This window comes from Solea senegalensis, linkage group LG7 (assembly GCF_019176455.1).
Source record: "Solea senegalensis isolate Sse05_10M linkage group LG7, IFAPA_SoseM_1, whole genome shotgun sequence".
In the NCBI taxonomy this organism is placed as follows: domain Eukaryota; kingdom Metazoa; phylum Chordata; class Actinopteri; order Pleuronectiformes; family Soleidae; genus Solea; species Solea senegalensis.
Window position 1 is genome coordinate 7,709,831 of NC_058027.1, and position 13,873 is coordinate 7,723,703.

Consider the following 13,873-nt stretch of genomic DNA (forward strand, 5'->3'; position numbering starts at 1 on the left):
AGAGACCTGATGATGAAATAAAACCTTTAATAGCTGATTAATCTGCTTTAATCTGTAATGACCTGCAGGGTTAGCTAGTTTTTTTTGTGGCTAATTTTAGCTAATAGTACAATACTGCCCTCTACAGGACTGTTTCTGTGGAGTCTGTTTGTCTTATCTCTGTAAAATAATAACAACAACAACAACAACAACAACAAACGGGAGATTTAAAGCCGGAAATGGTGGAGTGAATTCACAGCTGACCACGATGAGACGAGTGTGTAATGATGTGTGAAGGGTAATGAGGTCAAACGCGTTCATCTCTTCACTAAACTGCCACGGAGGAGTTTGTAATCGCGTTAATTAGCCTGTAAATAAGTGAGCTCGTTACATGAACTCGCTAATGTGGAAAAACACAGTCACGGAGGAAGTGAGTGAAGGTGTGTGTGTGTGTGTGTGTGTGTGTTTGTCTCATGCTTTTGTTTTTATTTTCTCCCACAGTTCCTCCTCAGTTCCTCAACTACCCGACCAACTCGTACGCGTACGAGTCCACTGACACGGAGCTGGAGTGCGCCGTGGCGGGAAACCCTCAGCCCACCGTGCGCTGGATGAAGAACGGAGAGGAAGTCATCCCCAGTGACTACTTCCAGATCGTGGTGAGTCACAATAACACGCGAGACACTCGCTTCATCCACATGTCCGCGTGATACAGAGTGTGTTTCTCCATCTGTAAAACAAAACTTTTACTGAGATGTAACAAATGATTTCACTTTGTGATGAGGAAAACCCAACATTAAATCACTCACTCACTCACACCAAAGCCCATAGAGAAAATCAGTGATTTTATCATCACACACACACACACACACACACAGGAGCTGTTGATCCACTGCTGCCTCCATCACTAAGTTCAAATGTGTTAATTGCTGATGTCGTCATTGAAAGTCCTTCACTCAGATAAACCTGTGATACAAAGTGACCACACGAGGCAGCAGCAGACCAGCAGCTCCTGAGTCCATGTGAGCTAAAATCCCTGATTTTCTCTGTGAGGTTTGGTGTGGGAGAGTTTCCTGCCACAAAATGGACGTTCAATGGCAGATTAGTTATCGTCAAATCAAACATTAATCTGTTGTACTTTCATAATCTCACAGGGTTTAACCTGCTGTATAATCCTATTATCCTCTTTAAAGCAACTGCACAAAAACACTTTGTGAACAGTTGTGTGTCAGGATTGTTGTTTGTTAACACGTTGTTGTCGTCATTGTTGTCGTTCAGGACGGCAGTAACCTGCAGATCCTGGGTCTGGTGAAGTCAGACGAGGGCTTTTATCAGTGCGTGGCTGAGAACTCGGCCGGCAGCGCTCAGGCCATGGCTCAGCTGCTGCTGCGAGAGCCAGGTAAGAACACACACACACACACACACGCTGCTCTCACCTGTCCTTATGTCACTTCCTGTCTGATCTGACGCCGTTTCCTGTGAAGTTCCTTTTTTTGGGGGGATTACAATAGTGAGAAAAACACGTGTGAAGCTCAGGTTTAAAACTAAAACATAGAAACACTTCACTAAGAAAAATGTCTATAAATATTAATAATCCATCATAAACACTGGCTTCTGTCACAAACTGTGTTATTTAACAGGAAAACACAATTATTTGTGTCTGAAAGTCGTTTTCAGTGAAAAATCCCAAATTTCATCAAACGTGTGAGTGCTTCTTCTTCTTCTTCTTCTTCTCCTTCTTCTCCTTCTTCTCCTTCTTCTTCTCCTTCTTCTCCTTCTTCTCCTTCTTCTTCTCGTGTCGTCATAAAATGTGAGGGTTTGTTTTCTCGCTCCTGATTAAACTGCTGAGTCACGGCTGATTCTGGCCGAGTCACCGTTTGTTTTTGTGCTGCGTGTTGTTTGTGTCACAGTTACAATTCAGTCACACACACACACACACACAGTGCATTTTAATGTGAATGTGCTGAGTCAGACGTTCAGCTGAGCTGTTAGCATTTCTGTGTGTTTACTTTTAATTGTTACCTCTTTCTTTCTTTCTTTCTTTCTTTCTTTCTTTCTTTCTTTCTTACATCCTACTTTAATCACTGCTCAGCGTGTTGCATCTCCCATGAGCCAGCAGCACAGATGGCGAGACACACACACACACACACACACACAGATATTACGAGGGTCAGATGGTTGGTGTTATCGCTTGGTTACAATCGCCACGGGAACCACACATCCCAGCAGGCTCACAGTGGCCAATCAGACGTTCCCGTGAGAAGTCACGGCAGGTGTGTGTGTGTGTGTGTGTGTCAGCATACCACCGTGTTACCCTTGACAGAGTCAGGCCTCTTGATCCTTGAGTGGCTTTTAACACACGCACACACACGCACACGCACACACACACACACGCGCGCACACGCACACATAATTGCCTCTTTTGTACTTAAATCTCTTCAGGATGCATTTGTACCACAAGTGTATCTTGAAATAGTCTGACCTCTGACCTCTGACCTGTGATGTTGATGTGGACATGAATTTAAGTCTTGATTTCTTTGATGTCTCATGATTGGCTGGTTTGTGTGCGTGTGTGCATGTGTGTGTGTGTGTGGTGTGTGTGTGTGTGTGTGTGTGTGTGTGCGCAGTGTGTGTGTGTGTGTGTGCGTGCGTGTGTGTGTGTGTGTGTGTGTGTGTGTGTCGCGGCGTGCGTGTGTGCGTGTGGTTTGTTTAGCGTTAGGGTTTGAACTGGAGGTCGAGAACTTGATGGTGTGTTAATGTCCATGTGTTCATCTTGTGTGAGAGTGAATTAATGACAGACCATCAGCTCCCTCTCACTGTAGTCTCAGTTAAATCCTGGTGTGGATCTGATCTGGGGGCTGGATCAGGATCTTCTTCAGTCCGTCATTCTGTGTTTATTATTCTGCTTCAGTGGTTTCACAATAAATAAAAATAAAAATACACTAAATTACCATGTGATGGAAATGAATATATGATTAAAAATATCTTTATACATACTTATCAACTAGTCTCCACATACCCACCTTTGTACCTACCTACCTCCCTACCGTTGTATGTAACTACCTGTCCCTGAACCTAGTGACTAACCAAACCAACCAATCACCCTAACTAACCATCTACCTACATCTGTTCATAGTTGTCTACAATCACCCAGTCTACCCACAGTACCTACCTTTCTAACTTCCCACCTTTGTACCTAACTAGCTGTCGTTGAACGTATTGACTACCAACTAACTAAACCAACCTACCTACCTGCTGACCAACCAACCAACCACTTATATACAGAAGAAAGAGGAGAGAGAGATAAAATCCTCACAGATGATTTTCAAGCAGCTGGAGGAGAAGAGATAGAGCGATGGTCACAGTGAATGAAGAGAGAGAGAGAGAGAGACAGATAAAATCCAGTCACCCAACACAGTTCTATAAAAGATAGAGGGAGGCTATGGATGGATGGAGAGAGAGAGAGAGAGAGATGAAACTAAGAGATGGGAGGGTCAAGCGAAGGGCAGAGCGAGGGAGAGTGAGAGACAGAGAGGAGGAAGTGTGTCAGCCATGACAGATTTGTATTCCACAGTGAGCATCTGACCTTAGCAAACCCATCAAACACACACACACTACAACAGGAGTGTGTCTGTGTGTGTGTGTGTAGAATGTGGAGTGTTGGGGGGGGGCAGAAGGACTCTGTCTGTTGCCATGGCGACCGAAGCCTCCTCTCCTCTAGCCCGAGAGAACCAAAGGAGTGTGAGTGTGACAGGTGGAGAGGTGTGTGCGCGTGCTTGTTCCCAAACTTAACTCCATCTACATCCCTGTAGCTGTTAGCTTGTCACGTCTTGGGCGTCAGATCTTTCCCACGTTTGGAAAAAAACATGGCATCACACAGTCGTACAGGAAGTGTGTTAGTTTGTTTTTGATTTGCTGAGAAAGTTAAAACATGTTTCCCCCAAAGGTCTGGAAGGTCTGGAGTAATCCTGCTAAAGCTAAGTGAGATCTGCTGATCTGGTTTGTGATGAGAATTTAAATCTGATCTTATCTGATCTTCCTGATTTTAAAGTCAAGACCAAGACCAAGTTCATGTGAGGTTCAGACCAAGACCAAGGCAGGGTGAGAATAACATAACTTAAATGGCAGAACGGGCCATGACAGTACCCCTCCCTCAATGGCTGGCACCCAGCGGCCCAGGCTCTTCAGAATGGAGCTGGTGGAAATCCCGGATGAGGACAGGGTCCATAATGTTCCTTGCTGAGACCCACAATCTCTCCTCTGGGCCGTACCGCTCCCAGTCCACAAGGTACTGCCGACCACGGCCCCGGAGGGGCCAAGAGTTTTTTTACAGTGTAGACTGGGCCACCGTCCAGTGGGGCGGCGAGGGCCTAGAGGCTGGGACCAATGGGCTTTCCTTCACCGGCTTCAGTCGACTGACATGGAACGTGGGATGAACCTTCATGGACCTTTGACACAGGGAAAGGACCAATGAAGCGAGGTGCCAATTTACGGGACTCGATGCACAGAGGAAGGTCCCTTGTGGACAACCTCACCCTATGGCCACTCTGGTAGAATGGGGCAGGAAGCTGGTGCTGGTCCGCCGCTTTCTTGTAGCGGGCCGAGTTACTTAAGAGGGCCTGTCGGGCTCGAGTCCAGATCCAGTGGAGAGGGGACACTGGCCTCCCTTTCCAGTGAAGGAAACAGAGAGGGCTGCTAGCCATATGCACACTGGAATGGAGACATGCCAGATGTGGAACAAGGTAAGGTGTTATGTGCATACTCCACCGTCTCCAGTTCCTGGTTCAGTCTCTCTGTCTTTCCATTGGTCTGAGGGTGGTGGCCTGAGGATAGACTGACGGTGGCCCCCGAGTAGGTTGCAAAAAGCCTTCCAGAACCTCCAGGCCCCCGGTCAGACAGGATATCCCTGGGGAAACCATGAAGACGGAAAACATGGTGCAAAACCACCTCTGCTGTCTCCTTGGCAGAGGGGAGTTTAGGCAGTGGAATAAAATGAAGAGCATACTAGAGCATACTGGACAGGCAGATACATACTCAGTTACCTCCTTCCTGAGAGATGGCCACCAAAATCGTTGTCGGATGATAAAGATAGTTTTCTGAATCCCTGGATGACAGGAGAGGAGTGATGAATGCGCCCAGTGGATGACCTGAGAACGGAGAACAGGAGGAACAAACAGACGTTAGGTGGGAACCCTATTCGGAATCCGACATCTCTTATTGGCCTCCTTGACCTTATTCTCAATCTCCCAGGTAACAGCGCCAACAAAACATGAAGGATGCAGAATGGAGGAAACAGCCTTAGGCTCAGAGGGTATCTTGAGAGGGTATCAGGTTTAAGGTTCTTGGAACCTGGATGATAGGAGAGGGTGAAGTTAAACCTATTAAAAAATGGTGTCCATCTTGCCTGCCTGGTGTTCAGTCTCCGTTCTCAAATACTCCAAGTTTTTATGGTCTGTCCACACCAAAAATGGCTGCTCAGCCCCCTCCAACCAGTGTCTCCACTCCTCCATTGCCACTCTTATGGCCAGAACCTCATGGTCACCAACATCATAATTCCTTTCCACAAGTGAGAGTTTCTTGGAAAGCACATGGATGTAGTTTACTGTCTTTGACTGACCTTTGAGATAAAACGGCCCCAATTCCAACCTCTACCACAAACTGGAAGGATGGAAGGACAGGTGCAGTGGTGAAACTCCTCTTCAGCTTCTGGAAGCCAGAAGAAATCAAAGGGAGGGGGTACCTTGATGGTTATGTTGTTGAGGCCTCTGTAGTGCAAGGTCTGAGGGTAGTGCAAGGTCTGAGGGTTTGTCCTTCTTGCCCACGAAGAAAAACCCTGCACCAGCTGGCGATGAGGATGGGCGGATGATTCCTGTTGCCAATGAGGAGTCGATGTAGTCCTTCATTGCCTGCACCTCTGGGCCTGAAAGGGAATACAGGTGCCCCTTTGGAGGAGAGGTGCCTGGCAACAGATCGATGGCGCAATCAATGTGCCCAAACAATAGCTGACATTGATAAGCACAAATGAGAAGTATTTAGAAGCCATACACAAGAAGCCATACCCTGTGAATCAAGCCACTACAGAGAATCAATTGATCCAAGATGGAATTGCTAAGCTGGTCACTGAATGCAATGTTGCATTCATACTGCTGCTGAAACATGTTTTGTCAAACTGTCATAAGAAAAGTGGTAATGGGGGCGGGACTACTCCCACTTTCCCTTTCGGTTATGTGTATTGTGTGAACTAAGATGATGTGTGATGATGATTGATCTAACTGACATGACAGAAATAAACATATAAATAAATAAATTAAACAAATAAATATGGGCGGTGAGGTGGTAAGGAAGTGGCCTTTGACTAATTAAAAACGTCTTTAAGATCCATGTAGCAGGTGGGAACATTAGAAAGGTTAGGAAAATCCGTCTCTGATGGGGGAGGAACGGAGTTTGCAGGGACTTGAGAAACAGGGGCTTTGACTACTCCTGGAAAACAGCGATGCTTGCAGTCTGCTCCCCAAGCTGTGACCTTGCCTGTGGACCAGTTAATGTGGGGATTGGCCCAGAATCAAGGGGTGTTGGGGATCATGGTACAAATGAAAACTTAGAGTCTCTGCGTGGGAGTCCGCAAAGGTGATCTTAACAGGTGGTCAACAAGGACTGGATGACTAAAAGAGGAATGAGGGGAGGTGAGTGTAATTGTAGGAAGCAAGCGAGGAGACTTAGAGTTCAAAAGTGACTGACTCAACAATCCGCCCCTCTTCCCAGTGAAAACACCTCTCTCCGGACAGCTGGCGAGGAAGTGTCCAACCCGAGCACAGGAGATGCAGCAGCCTCTGAGGCTCCTCTTGGGAGAACTTGGTTCTCCCAATCTGTATGGGTTCCTCCAATGACATGGAGGACAGCTTAGTGGAGACCGCAGAAAGAGAACGCCGCGAGGAGGGTGAGAAGCTACCAGCTGACTGCCTCTGCTGATTGGGGGTGGGACTGTTGGTTTGCGTCCTTGCCCTCTCTCGCTCAAACAGTCTTTTATCCACCTTGGAAGCAAGAGCGATAAGGGCGTCGAGTTCTGTGGGCAACTCCAGAGGGGCCAAGTAGTCCTTTAATTTCTCAGACAGTCCATTTAAAAAGGCATCAGACAAAGCAGAATTATTCCAACCACTCTCATCTGCCAAGGTTCGAATGTCGATGGCATAATCAGAGACTCGTCTCCTCCCTTGATGAAGAGAAACAAGGGGCCTAGCAGCCTCTCGACCAGGGGAGGTTGTCTGGAAAATCTGTACAAATGTCTTTGTGAACAAGCCCAGAGAGTTACAAACAGCAGACCTCCTGCTACACTCAGCTGTGGCCCAGGTCTCAGCAGGTGAGAAATGATGTAGGCATTCTTGGAGCGGTCATTAGGGAATGATTCTACTTGAAATTCAAAATGTAACTCACATTGAGCAAGGAATGCTCTGCAGTCACTGGACTCACGGGAAAACCGCTCTGGCCTGGACAGGTGGATGTGAAGAGACCACCACCATCGGTGGGGGCTCAGAAGATGTGACTGGAGAATTGCTGACGCTGATATCACTGGGCGTGGGCAACCTCTGCAGCTTCTGCACCTGCTCTACTAAAAAGTTCATCTGCTACCCAAAAGTTGACAAAAGACCTGATGAGTGGACATCTCTCTCACCTCATGCCTGAGATGAGCTCCTCTTGTTGAAGAATCCTCTGTCCTTGGGCTTCAAGAGCAGCACGGAGCTTATCTGGCTCTGCGGAGTCCATAGTGTGGCCAGATTGTTCTGTCAGGCACAAGCAAGGGTGAACTCACAAAGCAGAATCCAGACAAGGCAACAGTTCAGGGTCTTTATTCGGTCAGGCGTCGGTACACAAAACAGGCAACAGTATCCAAAACAAACAGACAGAGGGACAGAGACAGACAAACAGAGGGACAGACTCTCCTCTGGTCAGAGCTGGTGACTTTCACATTATAACATATTGATCAGCTGATCAGCTCTGAAGCTTATTTACTTTTATTATTGTTCTGTTTATTTGTTTCAGTCCATAATTTCAAACGTTTGCTGCGCATAAATAAACTGGGTTTGAAAACTCATTAGTGTTTATGAGGAAATCATTTGTGAAGTCTTGACTTTGTGATTACACAGCACTAAACACTGACCACGAGTAAATCACCTGCGCTATTGATGAGGAAAACACAGTCGATAAGCAATAAACAGGAAGTGATTCTGTGTTTAATGGAATACAGGTAAAAATAACAAAGAATATAATATCACAGAATAAACTCAACTTCTGATGCTAGTTTTTGAGGCTAACTGACGCTAGTTTTTGAAGCTGTCTGACGCTAGTCTTTGAGGCTAACTGACGCTAGTTTTTGACACTAACTGACGCTAGTTTTTGAGGCTGTTTGACACTAGTCTTTGAGGCTAAATTATGCTAATTTTTTACGCTGTTTGACACTAGTCTTTGAGGCTCTTTGACACTAGTTTTTGAGGCTGTTTGACACTAGTCTTTGAGGCTAAGGCTAACTGATGTTTTTGAAGCTACGCCAGTCTTTGAGGCTAACTGATGCTAGTTTTGACACTAACTGACGCTAGTTTTTGAGGCTGACACTAGTCTTTGAGGCTAACTGATGCTAGTTTTTGAGGCTGTCTGACACTAGTCTTTGAGGCTAACTGACACTAGTTTTTGAGGCTGTTTGACACTAGTCTTTGAGGCTAGAGGGCTAACTGATGCTAGTTTTTGAGGCTGTTTGACACTAGTCTTTGAGGCTAACTGACTCTAGTTTTCAAGGCTCTTTGACACTAGTCTTTGAGGCTAACTGATGCTAGTCTTTGATGCTGTTTGACACTAGTCTTTGAGGCTAAGTGACACTATTTTTTGAGGCTAAGTGACACTAGTCGTTGAGGCTAACCGACACTAGTTTTTCTAGGCTAAGTGACACTAGTGTATGAGGCTAACTGATGCTAGTTTTTGAGGCTGTTTGACACTAGTCTTTGAGGCTAACTGACACTAGTCTTTGAGGCTGTTTGACACTAGTCTTTGAGGCTAAGTGACACTATTTTTTGAGGCTAAGTGACACTAGTCGTTGAGGCTAACTGACACTAGTTTTTCTAGGCTAAGTGACACTAGTCTTTGAGGCTAACTGATGCTAGTTTTGAGGCTGTTTGACACTAGTCTTTGAGGCTAACTGACACTAGTCTTTGAGGCTGTTTGACACTAGTCTTGAGGCTAAGTGACACTATTTTTGAGGCTGTTTTACACTAGTCTTTGAGGCTAACTGACTAGTTTTGAGGCTGTTTGACACTAGTCTTTGAGGCTAACTGACACTAGTCTTTGAGGCTGTTTGACGCTAGTCTTTGAGGCTAAGTGACACTATTTTTTAGGCTGTTTTACACTAGTCTTTGAGGCTAACTGACGCTAGTTTTTGAGGCTAGTCTTTGAGGCTAACTAAAACTAATCTAATTTAGCTAACTGGGCCAGCCGTATTAGCTGTGTAGCCTTGCTGTAGTTTATTTTCCTCATGCTTTTTTATTGTTAAATATTTGTCACGAACACAAACATTTAGTAAAATAGTTCTGAAAGTTTTTATTGTGTGTTTCTTCTGTTCATGTCTGTTTTAATATTATACTGTGAGGATGAATTACTTTGACTCGCTGTGAATTCATAAGATTTAAGATAGAATGAGACTTTAAACTTTACTTTACAAAAACATCTCTGGATTCTCGAGGTTGTGACATCGGTATTGGCATCGGATACAAAAAAATATCAAGCTTTCAACCTCCTCCAAAGTCTCTCCTTCCTCCTCCTCAAAAACACTTGTTTTTTTTCTTCTTTTTTTGTAAGTGACAGAGCGTCTCTGCTCTCACTCTCTCACTCTCTCTCTCTCTCTCTCTCTCTCGCCTCCACAACAACAAAATAAAAAGAGACTGCTGCGATCTGTCTGCTGGAGTGTCGCTTTTTTAATCCACAGCGAGCGGAGGGCGACAGGAAACCCAGAGACGCCGTGGAAACAGCTTCAAAGCTGCGGGAAGAAGACGGATTTAATGAAAACTCGGCTCAATAACAGCAGCTGAGAGAGAGAGTGAGAGAGAGAGAGAGAGAGACACAGAGAGAGAGAGAGAGACAGAGAGAGAGGGAGGCTGTTGTAGCCTTGTGTCGGGTACTTTTAAGTACACCGTGACACCATGTGACTTTATATTAAATTTATATTTTATTTAACTGTTTTGGCAAAAAAACAAAACAATTTGCCAGAAATGAGACTTTAATATTAAAGGTTTGCAGTGCACTTACAATCATACAAATATACAAGTAACTTTTATTTATCAATAAGTCTTTTTTTTCAATGAGAAAAATGAAATGTTGTTACACATTTCCAGATTGTTCCATAGATTGACACTTATATTTTTTATATCAACTTTTTCCCTTATTTATGTATTTATATACATAGATATACGTCTCCTGAAGCCAATCAGGATGCAAAAATATATTGATTAACCATAATATACTTAACATACTTTTCTCGAGTTTCAGCTCTTCCTCTAATAGTATTTTTATTTTTATTTTTTTAATAAATTCAGTACAAGCTCATTGTTATCTGTTAAATATGATGTGTCATTTTTTATTTAGGTGAAATATTAAAATAAGTACAATGGATTTTGAAAAAACCCAAAATGAAATTGAAAATGTTTTGAATAAACACGTAGAGTAATTCCAGACTGTAGTGGTTGTTGTGTGGGAATGTTGTTTTTGTTTTATTGAGTCACTGTGTTGCAAAAAAACACGTAGAAAAATGTGACCTGAAAATCGAAGGATTCACTGAAACATTGATTAGTTTCAGCTCAGGTGAAGATGATTGACAGCACATCACTGTCCATTCACTTTAAAACACACTGTGACTTTATTATTACACACTGTGATGGAACGTTTAAAGGAAAACATAGATCACGTTTCCCGGAGTTGCACTTTATTGAAACAGCAGGATAGATACACTCACACACACACACACACACACACACAGGTTTGCACTGCTGTCCTTTTAAGGACACACATTGACTTCCATTCATTTGGACAGTCTCTGTATAAAGTACCTTAAAGTGATACTTTTAGAGTAAAAGTAGAAGTATGTGACCAGAAAATGACTTTGGTAGAAGTTGAGTTGGCGGCTCAGTGGTAGGGCCAGTTGTCTTTCAAGTGGAAGGTTGTGCGTTCAATTCCTGTCTCTGCTAGTCTATCTGTGTCGTTGAGCGAAGACACTTAACCCCATGTTGCAGCGTGTGAATTTGTGAAAACTTAATCCCAAATTTGACCCGTTCCTCATAAATGAGGTTCGGCCTCATTAGGACCAGGTTTTGGTCTCCATAAGGACTACTGACATAATGACATAATAAAAGTCCTAATAAGGCTACAAAAACAACTTTCACAGACATAATACATTTCCTAACCCTTTACCCTAACATTAACCATTACAGCCTGACCCTTAAACCTTAAGTCCATTTTAAGGACCAGGACATTTGTCCTCAGTTTCACAAAGTGTCCTCACTTCCTTTGGTTTTTTTCAGTTTGTTTGGTCCTCACACTTTCCTTAGCAATTCCTTAGCCCCCTTAGCTTAACTTTAACCATCACAACTACATACCTAGCCATAACCTTGAACCTTCTGTAATCTGTATGTAATCTTTACATTTCGAGCAAAAACCAAGTCTTTGACCTTCAAAGTTGTGAGGAAGGTCAAAGGTTTGGTCCTCACAAAGATGTATATACAAGCCTAAACCTAAACCTAACACTAACCCCTAAAACCAGGTCTTAACCCTAAAAATGCAGGAGAGACTGATTGTGAGGACCAGGAAATGAGTGGTTCCTCAGTTTATTTTTAATCCTCACAAAGGTGTATCCCTACTAACACAAGGTCCTCCTAAGGTTAGTTACAACCAAACCAAAAACGTTTAGAGAACATTCCCTCAGGGTTAGTTGTAGGAGCCTAATGTTCCCTGAAACGTTCTCCTGTGGTTGCCCCGTGGCATCCACATAACGTTCCCGTTTGGTTGTTTTTTGGTATTTTCGTTTGCAACTGAAAACCAAAACTAAACCTAATTCTAACCCTAAAACTAGGTCTTAAGGGTTAGGGTTAAGAAATGTGTGACCGCGAGATAAAATATCCTCACTTTCTCTAAATGTCCTCACTTGGGCACTGTTGGGTCAGTGTTGGAACAAGTCATCTTTCAACTGGAAGGTTGTGGGTTCAATTTCTGGCTCCACTAGTCTACATGCCGATGTATTGTTGGACAAGTGTGTGAATGAGTGAATGGTAAGAACTGTGGTGTGAAGCAGCTTTGGAGTGTAGTTTCGTGATTTATTAAACACGGACCCTTTAGGGCTGCCACGTGTGTACGGTCCTCACAAGGACACACAAACAAACACACACATGTCTTTCCTCTTCCTCTTCCTCCCGCTGAGCGATGATGAAGGGGTTGATGGGAAGGTGTTTCATCACAAAGGGGATCAATGGTGGAGGTGACAACACACACACACACACACATACAGCACTGTGACTCGTTTACGTGAAGGTCGTGAGGTGCAAACGTCTAACCTCTGACCAATCGATACACACACGTGACACACACGTGTAACACACACATGCACACACGGACACACACACAACCGTGACACATGTTCTTAAAGATGTTGTAGACTTTTACTGTCGTATATTTTTTAAAGTAAGTGATAGTTTTAGGTTAATTTCAGGTTGAGTGTGGGCTTTTTCTACTTATGTTAAAACATGTTTGAATCAAAATGATGAAAATAGTGAAACTAAAGATAATGAACCACTGACACATGGTAACAATGAAAGAATATATAATACATTCTACTCCTGATAACAATAATAATAATAATAATAATAATAATCAGTGATGATAATGAGCTGTTATTTTTCTCACAGCACAGAAAAAACCCTCTGATATGCAGAAATAATGTAATCTGCATTTCTTTATCTTTTTACCTATAGATATTCTCTCTCTCCCACACACACACACACACTCTCTCTCTTTCTTTTTTAACCTCTATTTATGCAGACGAGGACGAGTGAGCGCCTCAGCTTCAACCTGCTCTCCCTGCTTTCAATTTCAGGCCTCATTTCAGCCAGCTGCTGTACACACACACACACACACACACACACACACACAGACAGACAGACACACACACACACACACACACACACACACACACACACACACACACGCTGTGCCCTCTTTTAAATTCCTCTAAAATGGATATTTATTCCTGTAAATCTCCACAGCAGTGAGTGGGTGTGAGTGTGGGTGTGTGTGGTGTGTGGGTGTGTGTGTGTGTGTGTGAGTGTGTGTGTGGGTGTGGGTGTGTGTGTGTGTGTGGGTGTGACTGTGTGTGTGGGTGTGAGTGTGTGTGTGTGTGTGTGTGGTGTGAGTGGGTGTGAGTGTGTGTGTGTAACATGAATAAAAACTGACTAAAGTCTGGTCAAGTGATTCAACGACAAAGAAAAAAAGGAGAGAAACTTGTTATTTATTCATTTGTTAGTTAAGTTAAGTTTAACTGTTTTAAATGTAACATCTGAACACTCCGTCCTCTCGAGTCACAGAAACAAAACAAGTCAAGTTTATTAATAATAATTATGTACTTTGAGTTTGTGGAGCTTCTTATTTTCTTTCTGTGAATCATAAAGTTTTCTCGTCAAAGTTCATCATAAACACTTTGACCTAAAAAAACATCCGGATTTCTTTGAAGGTCAGTGGAGAAAAAGAATGATATTTACAGCTTTAACAGCTCTGCTCTCATTCTTCTCCCTAAAAGCTGCAATCACAGTAATTACACACACACACACACACACACACAGTGTTTCACTGTGTGTGTGTGTGTGTGTGTGTGTGT

The 13,873-nt window shown here is 43.6% G+C and overlaps 1 protein-coding gene across 1 annotated transcript in view; it reads left to right on the plus strand.

Moving 5' to 3' along the window:
- Window positions 1-382: 382 nt before the first annotated feature.
- Window positions 383-13,873, plus strand: part of dcc (DCC netrin 1 receptor) — a 64,210-nt gene continuing 50,719 nt past the window's right edge. The window contains exons 1-3 of the mRNA XM_044030801.1: window positions 383-419; window positions 481-635; window positions 1,255-1,375. Coding sequence (XP_043886736.1) covers window positions 383-419; window positions 481-635; window positions 1,255-1,375 — 313 coding nt within the window. The remainder of the gene's footprint in view (window positions 420-480; window positions 636-1,254; window positions 1,376-13,873) is intronic.